The 20,002-nt window shown below is 38.9% G+C and overlaps 1 protein-coding gene across 1 annotated transcript; it reads right to left on the reverse strand.

Moving 5' to 3' along the window:
* Positions 1-7,904: 7,904 nt before the first annotated feature.
* On the reverse strand, positions 7,905-16,930 carry LOC102224220 (rac GTPase-activating protein 1-like). The gene is made up of 17 exons (XM_005797954.2): positions 16,790-16,930; positions 16,394-16,493; positions 15,574-15,776; positions 15,300-15,454; positions 14,753-14,822; positions 14,599-14,652; positions 14,363-14,440; positions 14,122-14,236; positions 13,859-13,995; positions 13,621-13,785; positions 13,040-13,135; positions 11,772-11,970; positions 11,584-11,689; positions 11,352-11,484; positions 10,870-10,978; positions 9,967-10,075; positions 7,905-9,164 (listed from the first exon to the last, which is right to left on the reverse strand). The coding sequence occupies exons 2-17, from the start codon at positions 16,476-16,478 to the stop codon at positions 9,089-9,091; spliced, it is 1,890 nt and encodes a 629-aa protein (XP_005798011.1). The 5' UTR covers positions 16,479-16,493; positions 16,790-16,930; the 3' UTR covers positions 7,905-9,088.
* Between the last annotated feature and the right edge of the window lie 3,072 nt (positions 16,931-20,002).

Here is a 20,002-nt window from a genome sequence, read left to right on the forward strand (position 1 = left end):
GTGCATCTCACTGATCGACATTAAATCACACTAAACATTTCCTGTTTTACACCAGCTAGGATTACCAAAATTATGCATTTACTTATTGCCAAGTCATTTATTTTTGTGTCTACTTTCTTCAAATACATCAAAGAAAATTTAGCTCTATCTCTCTTGGTGTCTTTTGCCCAAATGATTTTTCTTAATGTCTTGTGGTTTGTTCAAACGCAACTTTGCAAACCCAAGTCATGCTGCAATATTCTTACACTGAAGCAAGTTTTTTTGTGTGTCATTTTTTTTACGGTACTATCATAAATTTAAGCATTTAGTGTCTTGATTTTATTTTTGCAGTTTCTCTATGCATTGCATGGTACATTTTACACTTATGGACAATCATTCACATGGAATAATGGACTTCAAATTAAGTGACCTGGAAACACTTTAAATTTCTGTGGTTAAGTCTTTGTCGATGTCTTTTGGCACCGGCATAATGTTTAAACGGACCTGCGTGCATCAAACCAGCAAACTCCAGAAACTCCAGTAAAGATAGAATAATACACTTTCACATCAAGTAGCACATGTTTTATTTATTTTGCTGTAATAGTTTTTGTTCATTCAAATAATTCAACACCTTTTTCAGTAAAGGGATAATAGCTTTCTGCTCGGGGCGGCAAGGCGTGGTGGAGGCATATTGGTGTTATAAAAAATGATGCCATTTATTGAAGTCTTCAATTGCTAATTTACATGTCCAGTCAAATAAAATAGCTGAGTCTTTTTCCAAATAAAGGACATCTGACTTGCAGTTTCTTACGTGGCTTAAAAAAAATGAATGTTTCAAAGGCTTGTGGTTCGCAATGGATCACGGCACCTTTTTTAGTCTTCCACCGTTAAGTGAAGCATATCTCAACTGGGTGATGGTACACTGAGGACAGATCGTTCAAATCAGATGTCAAATCTGTCAAATCAAATTTGACATCATCTTTTATTTTCATTAATGTTCTAATATCCAGTTATGATCTAACATGTTTGAATGTTTCTCTACAACAGACTATAAACACGAATTGCACATTCAGAGTACTATTTTCAGTTGCAAATTTATTATATGATGTAATATTCAATCAAATACGTAGCTATGACTACCTCCAAGCTTCTACAGGGAGTTCAAACATCTCTCAGCTTCAGTATTAATATAAAACAACGAACATGTGAATTTCACATGTCCTAAGGCTCCTCCTTGCACCGCTGTCTGTTCATCTTACATTTATGTATGATCTCTGATCCGCCCAATTTAATATATTTTTTTCCCCCAGAGATGAAATCCACTGGAGGAAGGTATTAATATGTCATCTGAGCACGCGCTGCCAAAGTCAAAGCAAACACTTTATCATTTCAAATTAAAGCCACGGCGGTGCAAATGATACAGAGTGGTGACAATGCTGCACCACTCCTCCATCCTAACAAGCACAGGGAAGTGATACATGATAGAGATGTGGAGGTAGGTGAGATAACGGATGCGCTTCACAGTGCAGAGGTGGACTACAGGAGGCAACAGTGCATTCTAGAGGACAGAGAGGGAAATCGCAATCCCTGTGAAGACCTCAGAGGTTTGTTAGAGAACACACAACATCATGAAGGGCAAGGAGCACAGCAGACCGGTGAGGGATTACCTTGTGGAGATGCATAAAGCAGAGTGAGGTTATAAAGCTGCATTTCAACCTCTGAACATCTCACAGAGTTCTGTTCAATCCATCATCTGTAGAATAAAAGTGAATGGCAGCCATGCATGAGCTAACCTGTTAAGTCATGGCTGTCCACCTAAATAAATAATGAGCAAATCAAGATGAGCATTAATCAAAAACTACCCAGGAGGCCCATGGAAATTCTTGTTTCCAGGTTGCTGTAAGTCTGAACTCACCATCCCCCATGCCCTGAAACACAGGGGTGGCTGCATCATGCTTCAGCAGAGACAGTGAAGGTGGTGAAAGCTGATGGGATGATGGATGGAGCTAAATAAAGGGCAATCCTTAAAGAAAACCTGTCAACCTTCCAGCAGGACAACGGCTTTCAGCATAAAGCCACATCCAAAATAAGAAGTTTCATTTGAAGCATATTCATGTGTTAGAATGGTCCAGTCAAAGTCCAGACCTAAACCAAATTGAGGAGATTTAATAGATTAATTTCCACAGATTCTCTCCACTCAGTCTGACTTTGCCTTTCAAAAAAATAATAATAATACTTTACTAAGTCATTCTGGATGACTTAGAAATGTAATGATTTAGTTGGTTAAAAAACAGAAGTTTGTTTTTGCTTCCTTGCAGAAAGGCAGCTGTTACGAGATAGGAGCCATTTTAATTTGCAGCAGATTATGTAATGTCTGTTAAGATTCAATGTAGGCTTAACCCCCAAACCTACATGGCAACAGGTTTTTTTTTTTTTTTCTTTCCCATGAGAATAACACCACAGCAAATAACGGGACAAGATTTTGGCGAATGTGGTTTGGAACGATAAGAGCATATCTCCTGTGCTGTGCAGCATTTATTGCTTTAGTTCATCCATGCAACTAAACAATTCCAAAACCAGAGGCACAGACATGAAATACTTCCACACATGGTCACTGCACAAATTTACCAGAAAAGAAAAAAAAAAAACACCATTCATCCTCTCATCCCCTCTATCACAATTCCACGTCATGCATCCGTGAACAAACAGTCGCATTCAGTTTCGTCAATTCAGACAAACTCATGCACAAAGGCACACGCAGGGATCCATTTGCAAACAGATACCGCATTGTGTGTTTGAAAAGGTGGTGGTGGAGTTTCTAAAAATAAAATGTTAATGAAGTTAACAAATATTCTCTGCGTGCATAGAAACTGCTGTTCAACAAGTTTTGGTTCAATATGGCTAGAAAGAACATCATCCCGACATTGCAAGATGTTACCTAAAGTATTATGTAAAGGTTTGTCCAAAAGTTTGTTGTTTATTTCAAAAAAGATGTTCGGCTTCCCTCCGTTGCACGATCTGACCAGTAGCGTGGTCGTTGGAGGAGAGGTCATCCTGAACAAAGAGGCTTTTTGTCTCCGATTAACTCGTGCAGGATGACCAGAGATCCATCTTTGCAGAAGGAAATGAGGCAGATGTGACATGTTGTTTCTCATTAGTGGCATGCAGCTCACTTTCTCCTTCCGCCCCCCTTTGTTAAAAAAAAAACAACAAAAAACTCAGCTTTGAACGCATGTGTGACAGCTGGAGACGACTACTTGGCTAAGTGGAGGAAAATAAATCAAAGCACTTTCCATCTTTTTGTAATGATTTGTCTAATTCTTGTCCACAGAGGAGAAGAGATGGAGGGATGGGATGGGAGGAGGGGGGAATTGAGGATGTGTCGGGAGATATCGAGGAGAGATGGGAACAGAGCAAGTCAAAGAGACGGTTGGGAGGGAACTGTGTCGTTAGACCAGCTGCACAGCAAATCTGTTTATTCTGCACAATTTGGCATCAAACACAACAGACTGCTGAGTGCTTGCTTCTGCTCGTGGAGCCCCATTAAAATGGAATTTATTGCTGCCTTAAGAGTAAGTCCAAATTACACATTTTCACCTCTCTGCTCCATTCCTCATTTGCACTGATTCTTTTTCTCCCTCTGTGGTGACGTCTTGTAGTTTTAGCCCCCCCTTCACCTGTAGTTCGAGCTGCAACCGTGAAGGCTGCTCATTACGGAGCGATGCAGGCTGTCATGCCCTCATGCAAGTCACCCATCAGTACCAGCTCTGCTGTCACCCAAATGCCACTCAGGCTGAGATTTGAATCGAGTCTGTGGTGGAATCTCATGCGGCTTAAGCTTAGCCCATCCATTCATCCATTGTCCATAGTTGTGAAGCTCAGGGACAATAATGAATGATTTCCTAAGAATCTGAAAAGTCTGGCATGCTTGTGCATTCAGCCTGCTTGAGTCAGATATGTAGAAGCACTGCTGCAGGTTGGTTGGGGAATGTTTCTACGGGCTTTACACGTTTTTAGTGACTGAGATTTCATCCTCGTTCTTTCTTGCAAAGTTGCTCAATTTTTAATCGGTTCTCTTAACTGGGTTTGGGTGTGAACTTTGGTTTAGATCAACACATGAATATGGGGTGTTCAAACTTTTTGTCATGTGGGCCAAAATTGACAAGTCAGCGGTGCTCAAGAGCCAAGAAAATGTAAATAAAAGTTGTAAAAGTCATCTGATTGTGTTGTTGTTTTGTCGAAATTGGATGTTATTCATTATAGATCTAAGACCTAAAAGAAATTGCATATTTTCTGTATTAAAGGAAAATTAACCTCATTTTCAAAATCGTTTGGACTTGATTGAACAAATTTATTGTAAGACAACGATTTGCGTCACTTTGTTTCATAACACTTAATATTAAGCCAAATGAATTAAGTTAAATTAAAAGTGACTTAGGGGCAGCAGCGTTGGCTTGTCAGTAAAGGTTTCTGCATAGACGTGGTACTGCTTATAAAAGTTTGGTTATAGAAAGACAAATGCTTTGTGCTGTACTCAACATTTTCTATTGTAAGAAAATGATGTTGGTAATAATTTTACCCTAAATAAAAACAAACAAAAAATTGCTTAAAGTTTATCTCACTTGAGCAGTAAGTCTCTGCAGCTCCTCCAGAGATGCCACAGACCTCCTGGCTGCTTTTTAATCTGTGTTTTCATTGTTTTGCCGGTCAGTTCAGGCGTGTTGGTAAGGCCTTATAAACTAACTGGGCTCCTAACATCTCCACAAGTCATCTTGGATTTCTTTGATTTTCATGATGCTGCTTGTTCACCAATGTTCTTCACCAAACCTCTGGGACCTCCACTAAATAGCAGCATTTATACTGTGAATGAATTACAATGCGACGGACGTTGCTTTCTACTTTGAAGGCAATTGTTTGCACTAGATCTTTTTTTAGGGGTATCATAGTGGTAAAGCATACCACTGTGCTATAGTCTTCCTTACGTGTGACAAAATGTATAAAAATCAAATGGTGTAAATACTGCAGCAAGGAATTGTAATTAGTCTGAAAACCATTTATTTTACAAGTGTAACCAAAACTTTTGGTGTAAAGACAGTATGAACTCTGGGCCCACATCTCGCTCCATAAATCTCCTCAGCCAATGATGAATTCATATTTAATGACCACAACCATCGTCTGGGAAGGAGGAGCATTCTTTCATTATTGCCTCTTTCCCCTGCTGCTTGGTCGAGATAATTGATTTCTCTGTGGTAACAAGGTATCGACTATCCACGGCAGCCAGCTAAGACGGTGGTTCGATTCAAAGGAGTGGAGGGGTGTGGGGAGGAGGTGGAGAAAGAGTGGAACGAGGGATGAAGCTGAGAAAAGAAGAGAGAGCAAGAGCGCTGAAAGCTAACAAGGCATACAATTATCTACAGTTTAGAAATACTCACATGTTTGAGGTGTGTGCATAGATCAGGGCAGGTTTTCTGTCTTTAACCAGAGTTTTAGCAGTAAGTGTAGTTTGGTTTGATGCAGCCGTTGGCCTGTGTTGAGTGGAAGTGTCAAACGCAAATGAGACGAATCATCTGTTCTCACTGAAGATGTGTTCAGAGAACAACCTGCCAAAGACATACAAGATCTAAAATATGTAAGATAAATTATTTGTAAGTGAGCAAAGTGGGAGTTGTCATTTGATTTATCAAGTGCATATTATGTTGTTCAGAAGCTCGGTGTAAGTTTAGTGCATGACTTTTTCTTCTTTTTTTTGAATCAGTGGAGTCATGATTGATGTTAATCTTTTTCAAGACTCTTAATGTGAAATATTATGATTTTTATTGAATAAACGTAAACATTGCTCTTGAATGGTGAATGAAATCTGTAAACACAGAAAGACTTAGAACAATGTTACTGTAAGTCAAAAGATTTGCAATGTTTACCTTCAGAGGTAACAGCGTGGTGGTGCAATAAAGACCCAATTTGCGGATTTATTTGTATCTTTCATATTTGTCAGAAGCCAATTCACTGCATATCCTCTTTCACAAAACAGTTGCCTCATGAAGCTGCAAATAACTCCAACGACCTTTTTATACTTCCTCTATCAGTTAAATCACCAACTAAGCCATTTATCTCCCAATCAGACATTGTTAGTTTTAATCTTTTGTAAAAAAAAAAAAAAAAAAAAAAGAACCTGGCTTATGCAAGTCAACTCCTGACAAGCCGTGACTTCAACACTCAGACCGACTGACTACCACACTTAACACCGGCAGGTGGATTCAACCCCCTTGCCATTTCGGTTCTGTCAGAAAACACTCTGCGATGTCTAAAGAGCTGTCCAACTCCCACCTAGCTCAACTAACAGCCTGAAAATCTTTTTCTTTCTTTCCTTTTTCCACCAAACTTTTTAACTTTCCCACTCAGGAAAAGCAATGGTGACTGAAGTAGGAGAACAACGGAGGGAAGGTGGGAACATTAGGCATAAAGTCTGATAGAAACTGAACAGTAAACATAAAAATATGCATTATTGGTGCTGTTCCTCTTAATCCATAAGGTTATTTCAAACCGTACCCAATGGCTATTTTTTCTGCTGCTCATTTCAAGCAATTGTGCTGCATCTATTGATTCTGATTCGCTTGAAACCTCTCGCAGGCGACAATGTTATTTCCATGAAAAAAAAAATATTCCGGTCAGAATTTAGTTTATTAATTAAACGATCAGATGATCAGATCAGTCTTCAAATTGCACTTAGTGAGCCGATGTCTCTGCGATGCTGCCAATATTTACCCTGAACTCAAGCAGACGCCTGCTACATGCTCCACACAGCAAGAGCCTGACATACAGTGCAATTCCAATGAAGTCAATAACCGCAATAATTAACTTTATGACTCGGGCAGTTATTGATTGCATTCATGATCCAAAAGAAGGTGCTTGTTCCGATCTCCTCTTTGGCACATCCGCCCGCAGTTCGCTGTATAAATAGAGGAATTAAGCGAAGCTCTTGTTGTTACGCGTTTACCAGCTTACATTGTAATTTATTTAAGAGCTCTTAATTGGACTAGTTACTCATTTGGCCCTCGCCGGTCCCACAGCAAAACGGAGCTCGATCACTGCACGCTGGGGCATGCTGGAATATGGAGCCACAGAGACGCACTGTACACAGCCAGCTGTTTGATGTCTGCAGCATGCCAGCGTGTGCTGCACCACACAGCATAAATAAACACAAAAATCCCCCGGTGAGAGGACAGATCGACACACAGGAGGCCTTATTTCAGGCTAATCAACTATTAATGTTGATTTGAAATTCGGTTTCTTTTTTCTTCTTCTTTCTTTCTGCAGGCTCTTCTCTGCAGTTATTTCTGGCTGATTGGATGTTTTAAGCAGGAAGAAAGAAAGCGAGAACAGACGTATTTGGATGAAACTGAGCACCATATTTTCACCATCACCACTTCCCCACGCGCACACATGCTTGCACGCCCCCCAACAGCTGGACGCGAATCTCAGAGGACCAAATGGGTTGCTAAGGCGCTGTATTAAATGAGGCCACATAAATGTATGTCAGCGGGTTCTGCCTGGCTTAGCACTCTCCACAATAAGTGCTAATGGAATAACTATAAGATGTATAAATGATCCTTGCTTTAATTCATAATAATGTTGGACCTCATCGCCTGCCCATTCAGCCCAATAGATTATGGAAATAGCTCTAATGACTATTGGAACAATGAGCTGAAAGGCAATATCATTCAGGGACGCGTCAGCTTTGGAATAGCTGCCACTGTGCTTTTGCCCTTTCGCTGAAGATCCGAAATACCAATAGCCTTGCATTCAATTAAAAGAAGAGAAATTAAGAATTACACCCAAGCTTCGTGGAACATTAATAACACACTTTAATGTGGTAATAATTATCTGCGTCAAAAAGGTGCAAAAGCCTTTTGTTCGGGTTGAATTACATTAAATAAAAACTAACATCTCCTATTGTGTATACCGACACAGCCTTAAATCAGAAGGCTTCCTCCCCCCACAGACCTACTTCATGCATGAAGACAAAGAAGCAGGATTACAATGTTTTATTTTTAGCTTGGCACTGGATGCAGAGACAAATGAATGTTAACCATTCAGTTGTGAAATCTTTGGTAAAAGTTATTTAGGTGAACAATGCCACAAAAAAGAATAAATGCATTTAAAAAATGGAATACAATATTTGCCAAACATGACCATACAATCAGGGCCTCACATAAAACTTTGGTTGATTTAGTTTTTTAGTTATTTTTACGCATCACGTATGCTAAACATCCCTACAACACTTTAAGGAGACAATAAAAGCAGCATGGGAGGTTGTTATGTTATGCATTTTTTTTCCATCATATGTATAGAGTAACATGTTAGTTAAATATATATGCAAATAAATTTGATGTCAAACAGAGCAGATGGAAGTTTCACTTTAATCTCACATGAGTGTGAGGCTTTGGTTTGCAGAAAAATATGCATGCAAGTATGTCTGAGTGATAATGTGCAGAATACATATAGTAAATCCTATTCACTCCTGAAGTATTGCATGTATTTAATGGTGCAACAGCACCCTCTAGTGGTCGAAGTTACCACGAAGAAAACGCCTCGTCATTATTAGAGTATTATAGCATTAGTAAAGTATTCTAGAAATAAAAGTCATTATATTTTTATATAGCAAAACACATCAACAAAGAAAAAAAAAGTCTTACATATAAGAAAGAAAATACACTGGCCTCTGACAAAACAGTTCCCCATTCATTGTGTTAGTTGAGTATTTGATGTGCTGACTTGACATGCAGTTATGATCACAACATCTCACAAAAAGCATGATTTGTTTAAAATGATTGCTTGCTTACTAAAGGCTTCAATGTTTCTGTAATTACAGAGAAGAAATCAAAAATTTTCAGGAACAAAGTATTAATGATTAAAGATCGTCAAATTATATGTTTGAAAGAAAAAAAAACAAGGAAAGTTCTAAAAAAAAGAAAGAAAAACGAAAAAAAAAACAATCAAAACATTGTCACATGTGATTGCACAATCATTTCCCTACACGATTAGACAAAAGTACTTTGTTTTTGCACTCAGTAACATTCATATGGATCAAAACGTTTTGGCTTTCCTGCCTTTACTTCAGCTGTGGGGACGCGAAGAAGCTTCCCTGATGGTTGGAGGCTGACGCGGCTTTGCTCTTGCTCCCAAATCTAAGAGTTTGAAATCAAAGAGTTAAAAAATGGACAAACAATATTTGCAGTTTTGCATTAAAAATAATGTAGTTATACACTACACAACATAAAAAAATAAATAAATACTGTGGATAAATGTCAACAGTTCTTGCACGTAGTGAAGCTGTAGGAAAATTCAGATACTATTTATACTAATAATAATATTACATAGAATTGTCAATTTAAATATTCTGATTAGATTAGAAAAAAACAGTCAAGTCTTGAGCCTTTCCACATTTTTTCCAGCTTACAACCCACAAACTGTAATGTACATTTTGTGATAGACCTTAATACCAGTTCAAAAGAGCAAACAACCTGACTTAAATGGAAAGATTTAGATTAAAGCATATTTGTGTATTTTATAATGTCCCAGTCCAAACCTAAATCCATTTGATGTGTGGTAAGACTAAAGAAAAAAAAATTGTTCGCAGACACACTTCAGCCAGTCTGAAATAGCTTTGGCTACTTTGCAAAGAGGAATGGGTAAAATGTTTAGTTTCTAGATGACTAAATCTGGTCAAAACATTCTGACTGAAATGTACTTTCATTATTAACTCAGGGCTGCTAAACACAAATGTACCCCACACTTTCCAGATTTTTACTTTCAAAAAACTATTGAAAACCACAAATCCCTTTACTTTACAACAACGTACTAAATACGAACACAGACAATCGAAATGTGAACAAGTCAGAGTGTGAACACTTCTTCAAGGCACTGCAGTTATATTTTATCAATAGAAAAAAGCAATATATTAGAGTATAAAAGAGTATAAGTGCTTACATGGTGGTACTGGTGAGGGTCTGAATGACCCGCTGAGACAGTGAACTGGAGGACGGTGTTTTGGAAAGCATCTGGTGTTCTGGGGTCGTCACTGGTCCCAGTATGCTCACTGGAAATTCAACAAAGAGAAAGAACTGGTGTCATTAACATAAAGAGCCGCTCTTTGCTTGGTACAGAGAAAATTGAAACTGGTGTTAGAGCCTTGGGGATTGACTGAGGTTTTGTGGGTTGATTTGCATATTGATGGTGCTGGGAGGAACTGAAACAAGAACACGAAACGCTTCCTTGAGTTGTCCCAAAAACTACAAGGAAACTTAGAGGTTGGGCTTTTCTGGGTTTGGCTCTCAAAACAGGAAAAAAAAAGTTTTTTTAATGCGACTGCATAAAGACAAATGTCTTTTTTACCATTAGTGTTTGGCCTGGTATGAGTTGACATGCACAATTTAATATGCGTTCTATTTTAGTTTCTTAAGTTTTTCCTCTTATTTTTCTTCTAAGTTAAATAATAGCAAGTTAAAGAAATTTCTGTTTGCCAAAACTCAGTACAAGTTAAACTGTGTGCATATGAAAGGAACTACAGTGAACAGACAATCATAACTCCAGAGAAACTTTCAGAGGCCCCCTGCTTGATTTAAGCACAAAACTGTATTGAACTGTAAAAAAATAATCCCATGGAAACACTGACGAAAACCCCCTGAAACCATTTTGTAATATGTAGTTAACAGGTTGACAGTGAAGCAGACAGGAGCCCTGAAGCGCACAATGGAAAGGCACCAGAAAGTCAGGAAGAATACAACAGGGAAAATCCATTCCATTCACCCAAATCTACTTAGCTAAAGTATCTCAAAACTCAAGAGATTTACTATTTATTTTATTTTATCTCATCAGTGTGCAGTGATCCACCTTTTTGGCTTGGAGTGTCGGTGTTCTGAGGTGTCTCCATGTCTACGTTATCGGGATGGGCAAACCGGCTCCAGTAGCTCCCAGGAATACTCAGCAGGCGCTCTACGATCTACGGAAATAGAAAATAAGCTGCTTTCTCTGTCCCACAACCTTCAGAGAGCCACAACACGTCAATCAAACCAAAAGTAAAAATATGAATTACCTCAGCTGTCAACATTAAACACTTCTAAGCTAAAGAATAAGAGTAAGAGGTTGAGAGTATTTTTGTTCCTGATTCACTTTAGCTCATACATTTTTTATTAATTCATTTATCTATTTCATTTTTAACCTTTCCATACAGAAGTCAAAAAAAGTAAAACACACAATGCTGCAAAAAAAAACAAAAAAATACCAAAAGAAAAGAACAAGACAAAACTAGTACAGAAATACACTAAATTTAAATTCCTGTCAATGTCAAGAACACAAAGTGTAGACCTCTTTACCCTTGGTTGTCTGCTGGTATCATGCAGGATGGTCATGGGGTCTGGGTCAGGAACAGCATGACCCACCAGCGTGGGACCAAAGACCCTGGCCAGGTTGCTTACATCCATCTTAGTGTCCGCACTCTGAGACACTCTAGAGATCAAATGCAGAGTTTTAAGTAAAATCAAAGTTTGTACAAGCCTGATAGTATGAAGCTTTGCACGCTGCTAAAACCTAAAAGTTGAAAATTACTTGTGCAGGTGAATCATCAGACAGGCCAGTGTGTCTCGGTTAGGTGGGGGAAGCTCACTGATGGCCCGATACAACAAGGCGAGGCTGTTGTCATCATCTTGTATCTCTACACAGAAACATACAAGTTCCATAAACTGTTGGACAATAAACAAAACAGCCAGTTATTGCTGAAAGTCTCAGAGACTCACCGGCTGCTTCCATGAAGACTTTGTTGAGGCGGAAGGTGAGAAGTGGCTCGGGCAGATTTCTTAAGAAGTCTTTGAGGACACCGGTGATGACATTGATGTCCTCGACTTTATTAAGAGAAGGCAAAGTTTTGCCTCGGATCAGCTTCTCCTTTAGCTCCTTCACCTGGCGCTCATGGCCAGAGATTCTGTAAAGGCCAACCTGCAGGAACGGAAAGACTATCTGTACCTCAACCGGCATCGTGCTCAACTTGCGATACCATAGCAACACTCAGGACTAACAGGAGAGGAATCACTACAGGGGAGAAAATCACAGTGGATGCAGAAGCTATTTAGTGCTAAAGTTTTTCCACATTTTGTTATGTTACAACCTTATTACAAGATGGATGAAAATTATTTTTCTCTTCAAAAATGATATATGTAAACCCCTTAATGTTAAACTGAAAATTGTACCCATACATTTCCAGCCTTTGCTGACATTCTTCCAGGTGTGCCCTGTTTCCATTGATCATGTTCAGATGTTTTCATATTGCCTGGATTACACAAAAATGGCACAAATTTTTTCAAAATCCTTATTTTTCCTGCGGGTAACGTGAAAAAAGTGTATGGTCTGAAAACTCGAGCACAAGATTGTATGTTGTTCACCCGTCTAATGTAAGAATATAAATTCTCTGGTTTTATGAACATAAAATACAACTTCAAACCCACGCATCATGACTGGGGGAAAAAAAACTGCTTATCGTCAGGGTAACACCATCTTTTCTGTAAAGCATGGTGGCTCATCATGTTGTCTAGAAAGACATCCCCAAATACAGCAGCCAAATGTATAGAAAGCCTGTTCTGGAACTCTAATTAAATCAACAAATTACAGTAGCTCCATACAATTAAACTTCTCTGAAAGACTTAAAAATAATCGTCCGACTGCAGTTGAGAGAATTTGTAGCAGATAACGGTACAAAATAGTGATAATAAAAGCAGGGTGTGCCTTGCTTGCAATACTCAAGAAGATTTGAGGTAGTCTTTGTTGCAAATGTGCTCCAAAATATGTTGAGCAAAAGATAATTCCTGTCCCGTTTTTATTAAAAATATTTTTTTTTAAAAGAGAAAATTACCGTACCTTTTTTCTTAATCATGACAGTTTGTGTATTGGGTATGTAGAAAAAATGAGATTTATTCATTTCATTACATAACAAAAAATAAATAAATCAAAATGCTGGGAATGGTCCACATGCACAAGTTCATAAAACTGTTTGTTGTTTTTGTTGTCTGACCTCATGAAGGCCTCTGCGTTCAATCTCTTTAATGCAGTAGATGACCAAGGCCGGGATCCTCGGGGAGGTTGTTGGAGCAAAGTCAGCCAGTGTACTCTGCACAGAAAGGACATCTTAATGAGTACATGACCTGGAAATACTTGTTAGAGTCCATTTATCAAATCAGTGTGTATTTATATACAGTATCAAATCAACTTTATAAAACTAGCTTTAAGAGTGAGGTATAAACTAATAATTTAAAGACCTGTGTTGTTATTTTTGCAGTTTTTGTTGTTTTGTTCTTGTTTATGAAAGGAGTCGCCTGCCTGGTCAGGATGGTCATTTATGCCCACAGGGGGTTTATTTTGTAGTAAACGCAGTCAACCTCAGCAAATACCAGGAAGACAGAACACATAAAAGCAAAGTTGCTCCATTTTGTTCCTTTATTCTCACAATGGATTTAGAAATGTCGGCAGCCTTTCAGAAATCTCAAAGTAAAAGGTAAACGTCTCCATTGTAATAAACATCAATCTGACTGAGAAGCTTTAGTTGAGTGCACCTGCCATGTAAAGGAAACATAAATGAAGCGATCAGAAACATGCCTCTGTTCCCCTGACGGGCGTTTCAAGAGCCGAGGGATTACACGGCAGGGGGCAGTTATCCCGGCACTCTGGATGGGTCACAGTCCTGCAGTCCTGGCAGCGAAGATAAGTCTTGCCGAATTTTGTTCTTCTTCCACAAGGTGCACAGAACTCAGACTTGATCACCTGATATATAGATACGTAGTTTATTAAAAAGAATGAAAAACACCAATAAATAAAGAGAAGAACTTAGTCCAACCGTTTTTTGGATGAAGTGATGCTTCTTCCCTCCTTTAATTCGAGGAGTCTGGAACTGAACTGGGGTTTCGGAGACCGGCGTGCTGGGGGCTTCACTGGCAGACTCAGAGTGGTCAGTGGTGGTTGTGTCAGCCATCGCTGGAGATAATCATTTGTTGGTCAAATGGCAAAGATCAGCCTAATTAAATTTAACCACACATTTCGCTTTCATTGATAATAAATCACACTGTAAGGAAGAAGTGAAATGAAAAGAAGAGTCCTCACCACTCCTTCTCCTGCTGCGGGTCCAGTAAGGCACCGTCTCAATGGTGGAGACCGCCTCAACGCCTCCGCTCGCAGGCAGAGTGATCGTCGTTTTGGCCACGATAGACTCATTATTCTGAAGCATAATAAAGAAGACATTTTTATGCAATCTTCATCAAGAGCAAGCTGACCTTTTAAAGAACAAAACCAGGTTGTGTTTAAAATGTTGTGGAGCCCAGCGGGCTCCAGGGGGCAGCATTACTCTTTCTGATGGACAGCCTGTGGAGCGGGGCTTCTTCGATGCTTGTGAAGGAACGTCTGTGAGTTTTCTAGAGGAACGCTGAAGTTTCAAAAGTAAATTGTGCAAACCAAGAAAATAAGAAATTAGAGTCAGTGAACTGAATCAATAATTAGACCTCAAACAAAAAAACGACTAAACTATTAGGTCATCAGTGGGAGAAAACACGGTTGAAAACGATGAGTAATGATGTGACTCACTCGTTTCGGCCGTTTGCGGAGTCTCACATTCTTCATCACAGAAGAATCCCAGTCCTAAAGGAGAGAAAGTGGGGAAGTATAGAAATATTAAGCCACTTTATTAATGAGATCCTTAAGTTACAGCTACTGTAACTATTTAACACAGAAAGCTTACCAGAGAGTCATCCGTTTGGTCATAGCTGATATCTGACAGCAAAGATGTTGATTCCTCAACTCTAGTTAGTCTGTAATATAAAATAAGCATCAGTGGACAAACCATGTGTGCTAATGGCTAGTTGGAGAAAGGCCACATTCAGGGTTAGAAGAAACTTTTCACACATTACAGTTGATTTACATGTCATGACGCAGAACAAAATATTGACTCTGGGAGGACAAGATGCCCCTTAAAATTGTATTTCTGAAAGGTTTGAAAAAAGCTAAAATAAAAACAAAGTTTGTGGCATAATGTGACAAAATGTCAAAAATTTCAAAAGGTGTGAATACTTTTGCTATTTGGAATTTTCTTTTCTTTTTTTTAATCAAACCTCCACTTGGTATAATAGTACTACCTTGAGCGATACACAAACTCCATTCCTTATTATCTAAGGAATTTGGCTGTAATTCCAAATGGTATTTAACAGCTACATTAAATACCATTTATGTGGGGGGAAAACACAAGGAAACATGCAGCAACTTTTCAGACCATGTTGTGTGACGCTGACCTTCGGCTGGAGTTGAGGTTGGTTTTGGTGCTTTGTGCTGCCTGCGAATGGGTGCTGAGAAAGGCCAGGGCTGACCGCTGCTCCTCACTAAGGTGAACGCTGCTGCCATTATTCTCTGCGATCAGCATCTCCCGGATCAGCTGTAGCTGCCGCTCCTTTTATCGTCACAAAGCAGCAGGATGACAGCATAAATGACTTTTTCTGTTTTTTTAAATACAATAAACTACACAGAACTCTACAAACAGAAAACATAAGAAATCAGTTAGACACCAACTAGTTTCTCATAGACGGCCTCTGCCTTCTGTCGTCGACGGATCTCCACGTCCACCTGGTTTCGCGCGTGTTTTAGTTTGACCTCCAGTGCCCCCCTCTCCGTTTCCACTTTGGCCAATACTTCTTTGCAGGAAACCAGCTCTTCACCCGCCAACAGCCACTTCTTACGACAGTCTTCAAAGTTCACTGCCATCTGGAGGAACTCTGCAGTACAGGAGAAAGGTGCAACAGACTTACCAACAACATGCATTTTAAATAGCCAAACAAAATATAAAATCTAATTTATTATCACAACACTATGTAATACATCAAAATCGCAAAGGTTGGATTGGATGAAATTTTTTTTTAAAGATTTTATCTTCACTTATGCTCTGCAACCCAGTCCTATATTTGGCCACTTTCAATGACTTTCTCTGCACTGAAACTGAATTTAGTGACCAAGAGGCTAAAGCTTACAAAGAATGTCGAAACACCGCAATGACGGAGAATAAAGATTTGAGTGTTGATGCAGCAAAATCACAAATATTGCAACTGAATTCAAGACAAGAGTAGCATGATCTTGCTTTTTAGAATGCGTCAAGAGAATGGCAACAGAGTTCTCTGATTCACAAATGCCACTTAAAAAGCACAAATGGCTTATGGAAAAGAAATGCAAAGTTTATATAATGTAGCGAGAAAACAAAAGATAAAGTATTTGTCGTACTGTTTCCTTTTTTGCCGCACTTATCCAGACAGTGTAGCAAGATTTACTGCTGTAGCACTAAGCAAGCTAAGTAAACTACAGTCGGTAAATACCACACTGAGGTCTGGTGGTAACTTACGTGGTTCAATGTTCTCATTCAGAGCGTCCAGGTGAGCTTGGAGACTCTGAAACTGGTTGAACAGGTTGACAAGGGACATCTCCATGTTGTATCACTGCGACTGTTAGCAAAAACAAATGAGTTATTGAGCTATGAATTTATCTTTTGTTGTACGTGATCTGTATCATTGTATTCCAGTAGCCCGAGTACCTGCTGGAAAGCACTATTTCAAACACTCCGTTTATGTAGTTATAGCGCAAAATACATGGTAAAACTACGTTACACACATATTTAAGACAGAGATTAACTTTTTAAAATGAGCATAAAAACCCCCAAAAGTTGCTAGTGTGCGTTAGCACCCAGCTAACTGTTTATCTCAACATTAATTAATCACGTCAAAAACCACAAATCAGTTACCTGTCCAATAGACAGTCCGTGGGATAGTTAGACGGACGTGTATAATATTTGTGTCCTTAGCGGAGATCTGGTCGAGTGTTAGCACAGCATCAACACTGCCTCGCCTGGCACAGCTTCCACATTCCTTCTGTTCAAAATCAGCGCCGGTTTTCTTCTTCGTCAGCTAAAAGCTGGCGTCAGGGAACTCTGCCGCCCCCACACAGCCAGACTTGTAACTGCACAGAGGACGGCAATTAGTTTCTGTCAAGTGAATAGTTAAGGATTTTTTAGATGTAGTTCTCTTAAAGGTCTACGGTATTATAATAATGAATATCTTATCTATCTGTAGTAAGTAGATTTTTAATTTGGAGTATTTTTTATGGGTCTTCCACACCTGGAAAGGTTTATCACTGTTCCATGCTTTCTCCACTTGTAGATAATGGGCCTTTCATTTTGGTTTACTGGAATCCCAAAGCCTTAGAAGTGGATTTGTAAGCATTTCCAGACTGACAGAGTTGAATGATTTTGTTTTACTTCTCTTCTAGGGTTTATTTTCAGGGCATTTTATAGGCGATTTGAGGTCTTTTATTCTTCTTTGTGTGAGACGAGTTACATTTAAGTGGTCTCTTGATCATTCAAGTCAAACAGTAACGAGACCTAGTTGTGGCTCAAACACTAGGAAAAATGAGGTTAATCACATACGTGCAGGTTGGTTTGACTAGCTTTTTTCCTTTAATGTATGAAATCCATTTGATGACTGCCATAGGAATATCAGAAGATACTCAGAATATCTTTTGTCTCTTGCAAGTATTTGTTTGGTGATCTAAAACATTTCAGTGTGACAGAGAATTTTAAAAATATGTAATTTCAAGAGACTTTATTTTGAATCTAGTTTTTTATTTGACAGCCTGGATCAACAATTGGCTTTGTAGCCTGTGTAAAGTTTACCTAAACATTAAAAACATCTGTAAGAATGTTCCATTTTGTCTGGAACTTCTTAAACACCCCTGAAGGATTTACATCAAATCTAAAGACAGATGTATAATATAAATAGTTCTACTAATTAAAAAGGTACTCTTGACCTAGATTACTCCACCATGTTTACGTGTTTCAATGTAAGGTGAATTGCAGGGAGAAATTATGCATTTAAGCCTGTGAAGCAGCCAGTATTTGTGTGTCATTGTCTTTGTCCTGGCTCTTGGGATGCACAGGGCAGCTTCATTCATCAGCCACTGCTGGCATATCTGGGTGAAGCAACCACTATGCCATGCAGCATTTAATAAGAATAACACTCTCACCCACATGCAGAGTATTAATTGTCCATATATACATGTATGTATCTAGTAAATCATTTGAACAATATGTTAATAGACTGCAGCTATTTTGTATGCATCTGTTTGATTTTTTCCTTGCAGTACATTAGTCATCTGATTTAGCATCATACTGTTTTTTCCCTCAAGTACAGCATCCCTACTGAGCAGTGCAGGTCCATTATTGTTGATTTGAGATAATAGGAACTGTCAGTCAATACAGCCTTTCTGTTTTTATCAATAATTCATGTCTAAAGGTACATTTCCTGCAGTCAAGGATCATTTAACTCCTAACACTCTGTTTTACACTAGTCAGTGTCTGACTCTTCAAATCCGAGAGGGTACTGTCAGTATGCAGTGGTGCCTTGCAAATGCATTCAATACTCTCTATGCTGATTCTCTCAAAGAAAGCCCTGTGCGATCAATTGCCTTCAGAAGTAACCTAATTTATATAGAGACCAGTCCAAATACGTAATCTGATGCAGTTCTTTGGGGTAGAGAATATTAGTGAACAAACATCATAAAGACCAAGGACTACAACGGACAGGTCAGAAAGAAGCAGTTTGAAGCACATTTAAGCTTTGAGCATCTCCCATATCCTCTATCTAACATCAAAATATCTAAAAAGTATATCGCATCTGCAAACTTTGAAGGAGTCGCAGAGATCTACAGGTCAAGTGGGAGAGGCTGCTGATAAGAAAACTATATTAGTCATGCAATTAGCTTTCATGTGAGAGTCAAGTTGAAAGAGAGCCAACAAAGGTCCAAGTTTGCTCCATCCCCTTTAAATCACATGGGAGACACAGCAAACAGGTGCAAGGTGCTTTGGTAAAATAAGGCCAAAACAGAGCAATTTGGTCAACATGCAAGGTGGAAAGCCAACAATGCATACTGCTCTGCATACAATCCCCAAGACAAAACATTGTGGTGGGAACCCTTTTCTTCAACAAGGAAGCTGGTCAGACTTCACTAGGAGCTGGATGGAGCTACAGTAGATACAGGGGTTTGAAAACTGTATTTCGCTCCATCTGGCTTACGTAAAATCCATGTATCATTTCCTTCAACTTTACAATTATGCGCCATTTTAAGTTAATCTATCACATATCACATAAAATCCCAATAAACAACGTCAAAAGTTGTGGTTTGAGTGTGACAAAATAAAGGTTTTTCCAATGAACATTTGTGGAGCACTTTTCGGAATAAGTCTGCAAAATAGCTGCAACTGTTTTGCCATTTTTATGCGGAAAGATATAATACATCAACATACCTACACAAAATTGTAAAGCATTGCAAACCAGTGATATTTACTGCAAAGGTACGATATAATACAACAAAAACTTCCTAGTTTCAAATAACTTTCAATTTTCCACTGGGTGTAAAATGTAGCAGGATCCACTAATGCCTGGAAGTTGGAGTAGAAGCACCTGCAGATTGTGCTGACTCCTGGGTTTGCCCTCCTCAGTGGAACCATTGGAAGGGTAATGGATCCATAAACAGCCTCATGGGTAACACTTGGCAAATATGCAGCTGAGCTACTAAGGACTGTATATTGGAGCAGAACACACCCACCTAACATACTTGTGGGTGTACACAAAGTAAAGAAAAAATCTTTAGGATATGAGAAACAATCAATGAATTTCTGCCTGTCCTTACAGGTTCTGTATGCTATAGTTTCTTTAATGAGAAAATCCCAGAGATGTGGGTCATTTTAAAATTGCAGCTTAAATAATAAGCTTTTCAACTTATATCACAACACTTATATAGATCTTAATAGCTTTGCAACAGGACTTAAACTTTTCCACATGAAGTTTCATTAAAACAATCACAACAGCAACAAAAACTGCAGAGACATGGATTGCTCTTAGCTTGAATTGCTAACACCAGTTATCCTGGCTGCCTGAAAATGTCAGACAATTCTCCTGTT

The sequence above is a fragment of the Xiphophorus maculatus genome, chromosome 20 (assembly GCF_002775205.1).
Source record: "Xiphophorus maculatus strain JP 163 A chromosome 20, X_maculatus-5.0-male, whole genome shotgun sequence".
Classification (NCBI taxonomy): Eukaryota; Metazoa; Chordata; class Actinopteri; order Cyprinodontiformes; family Poeciliidae; genus Xiphophorus; species Xiphophorus maculatus.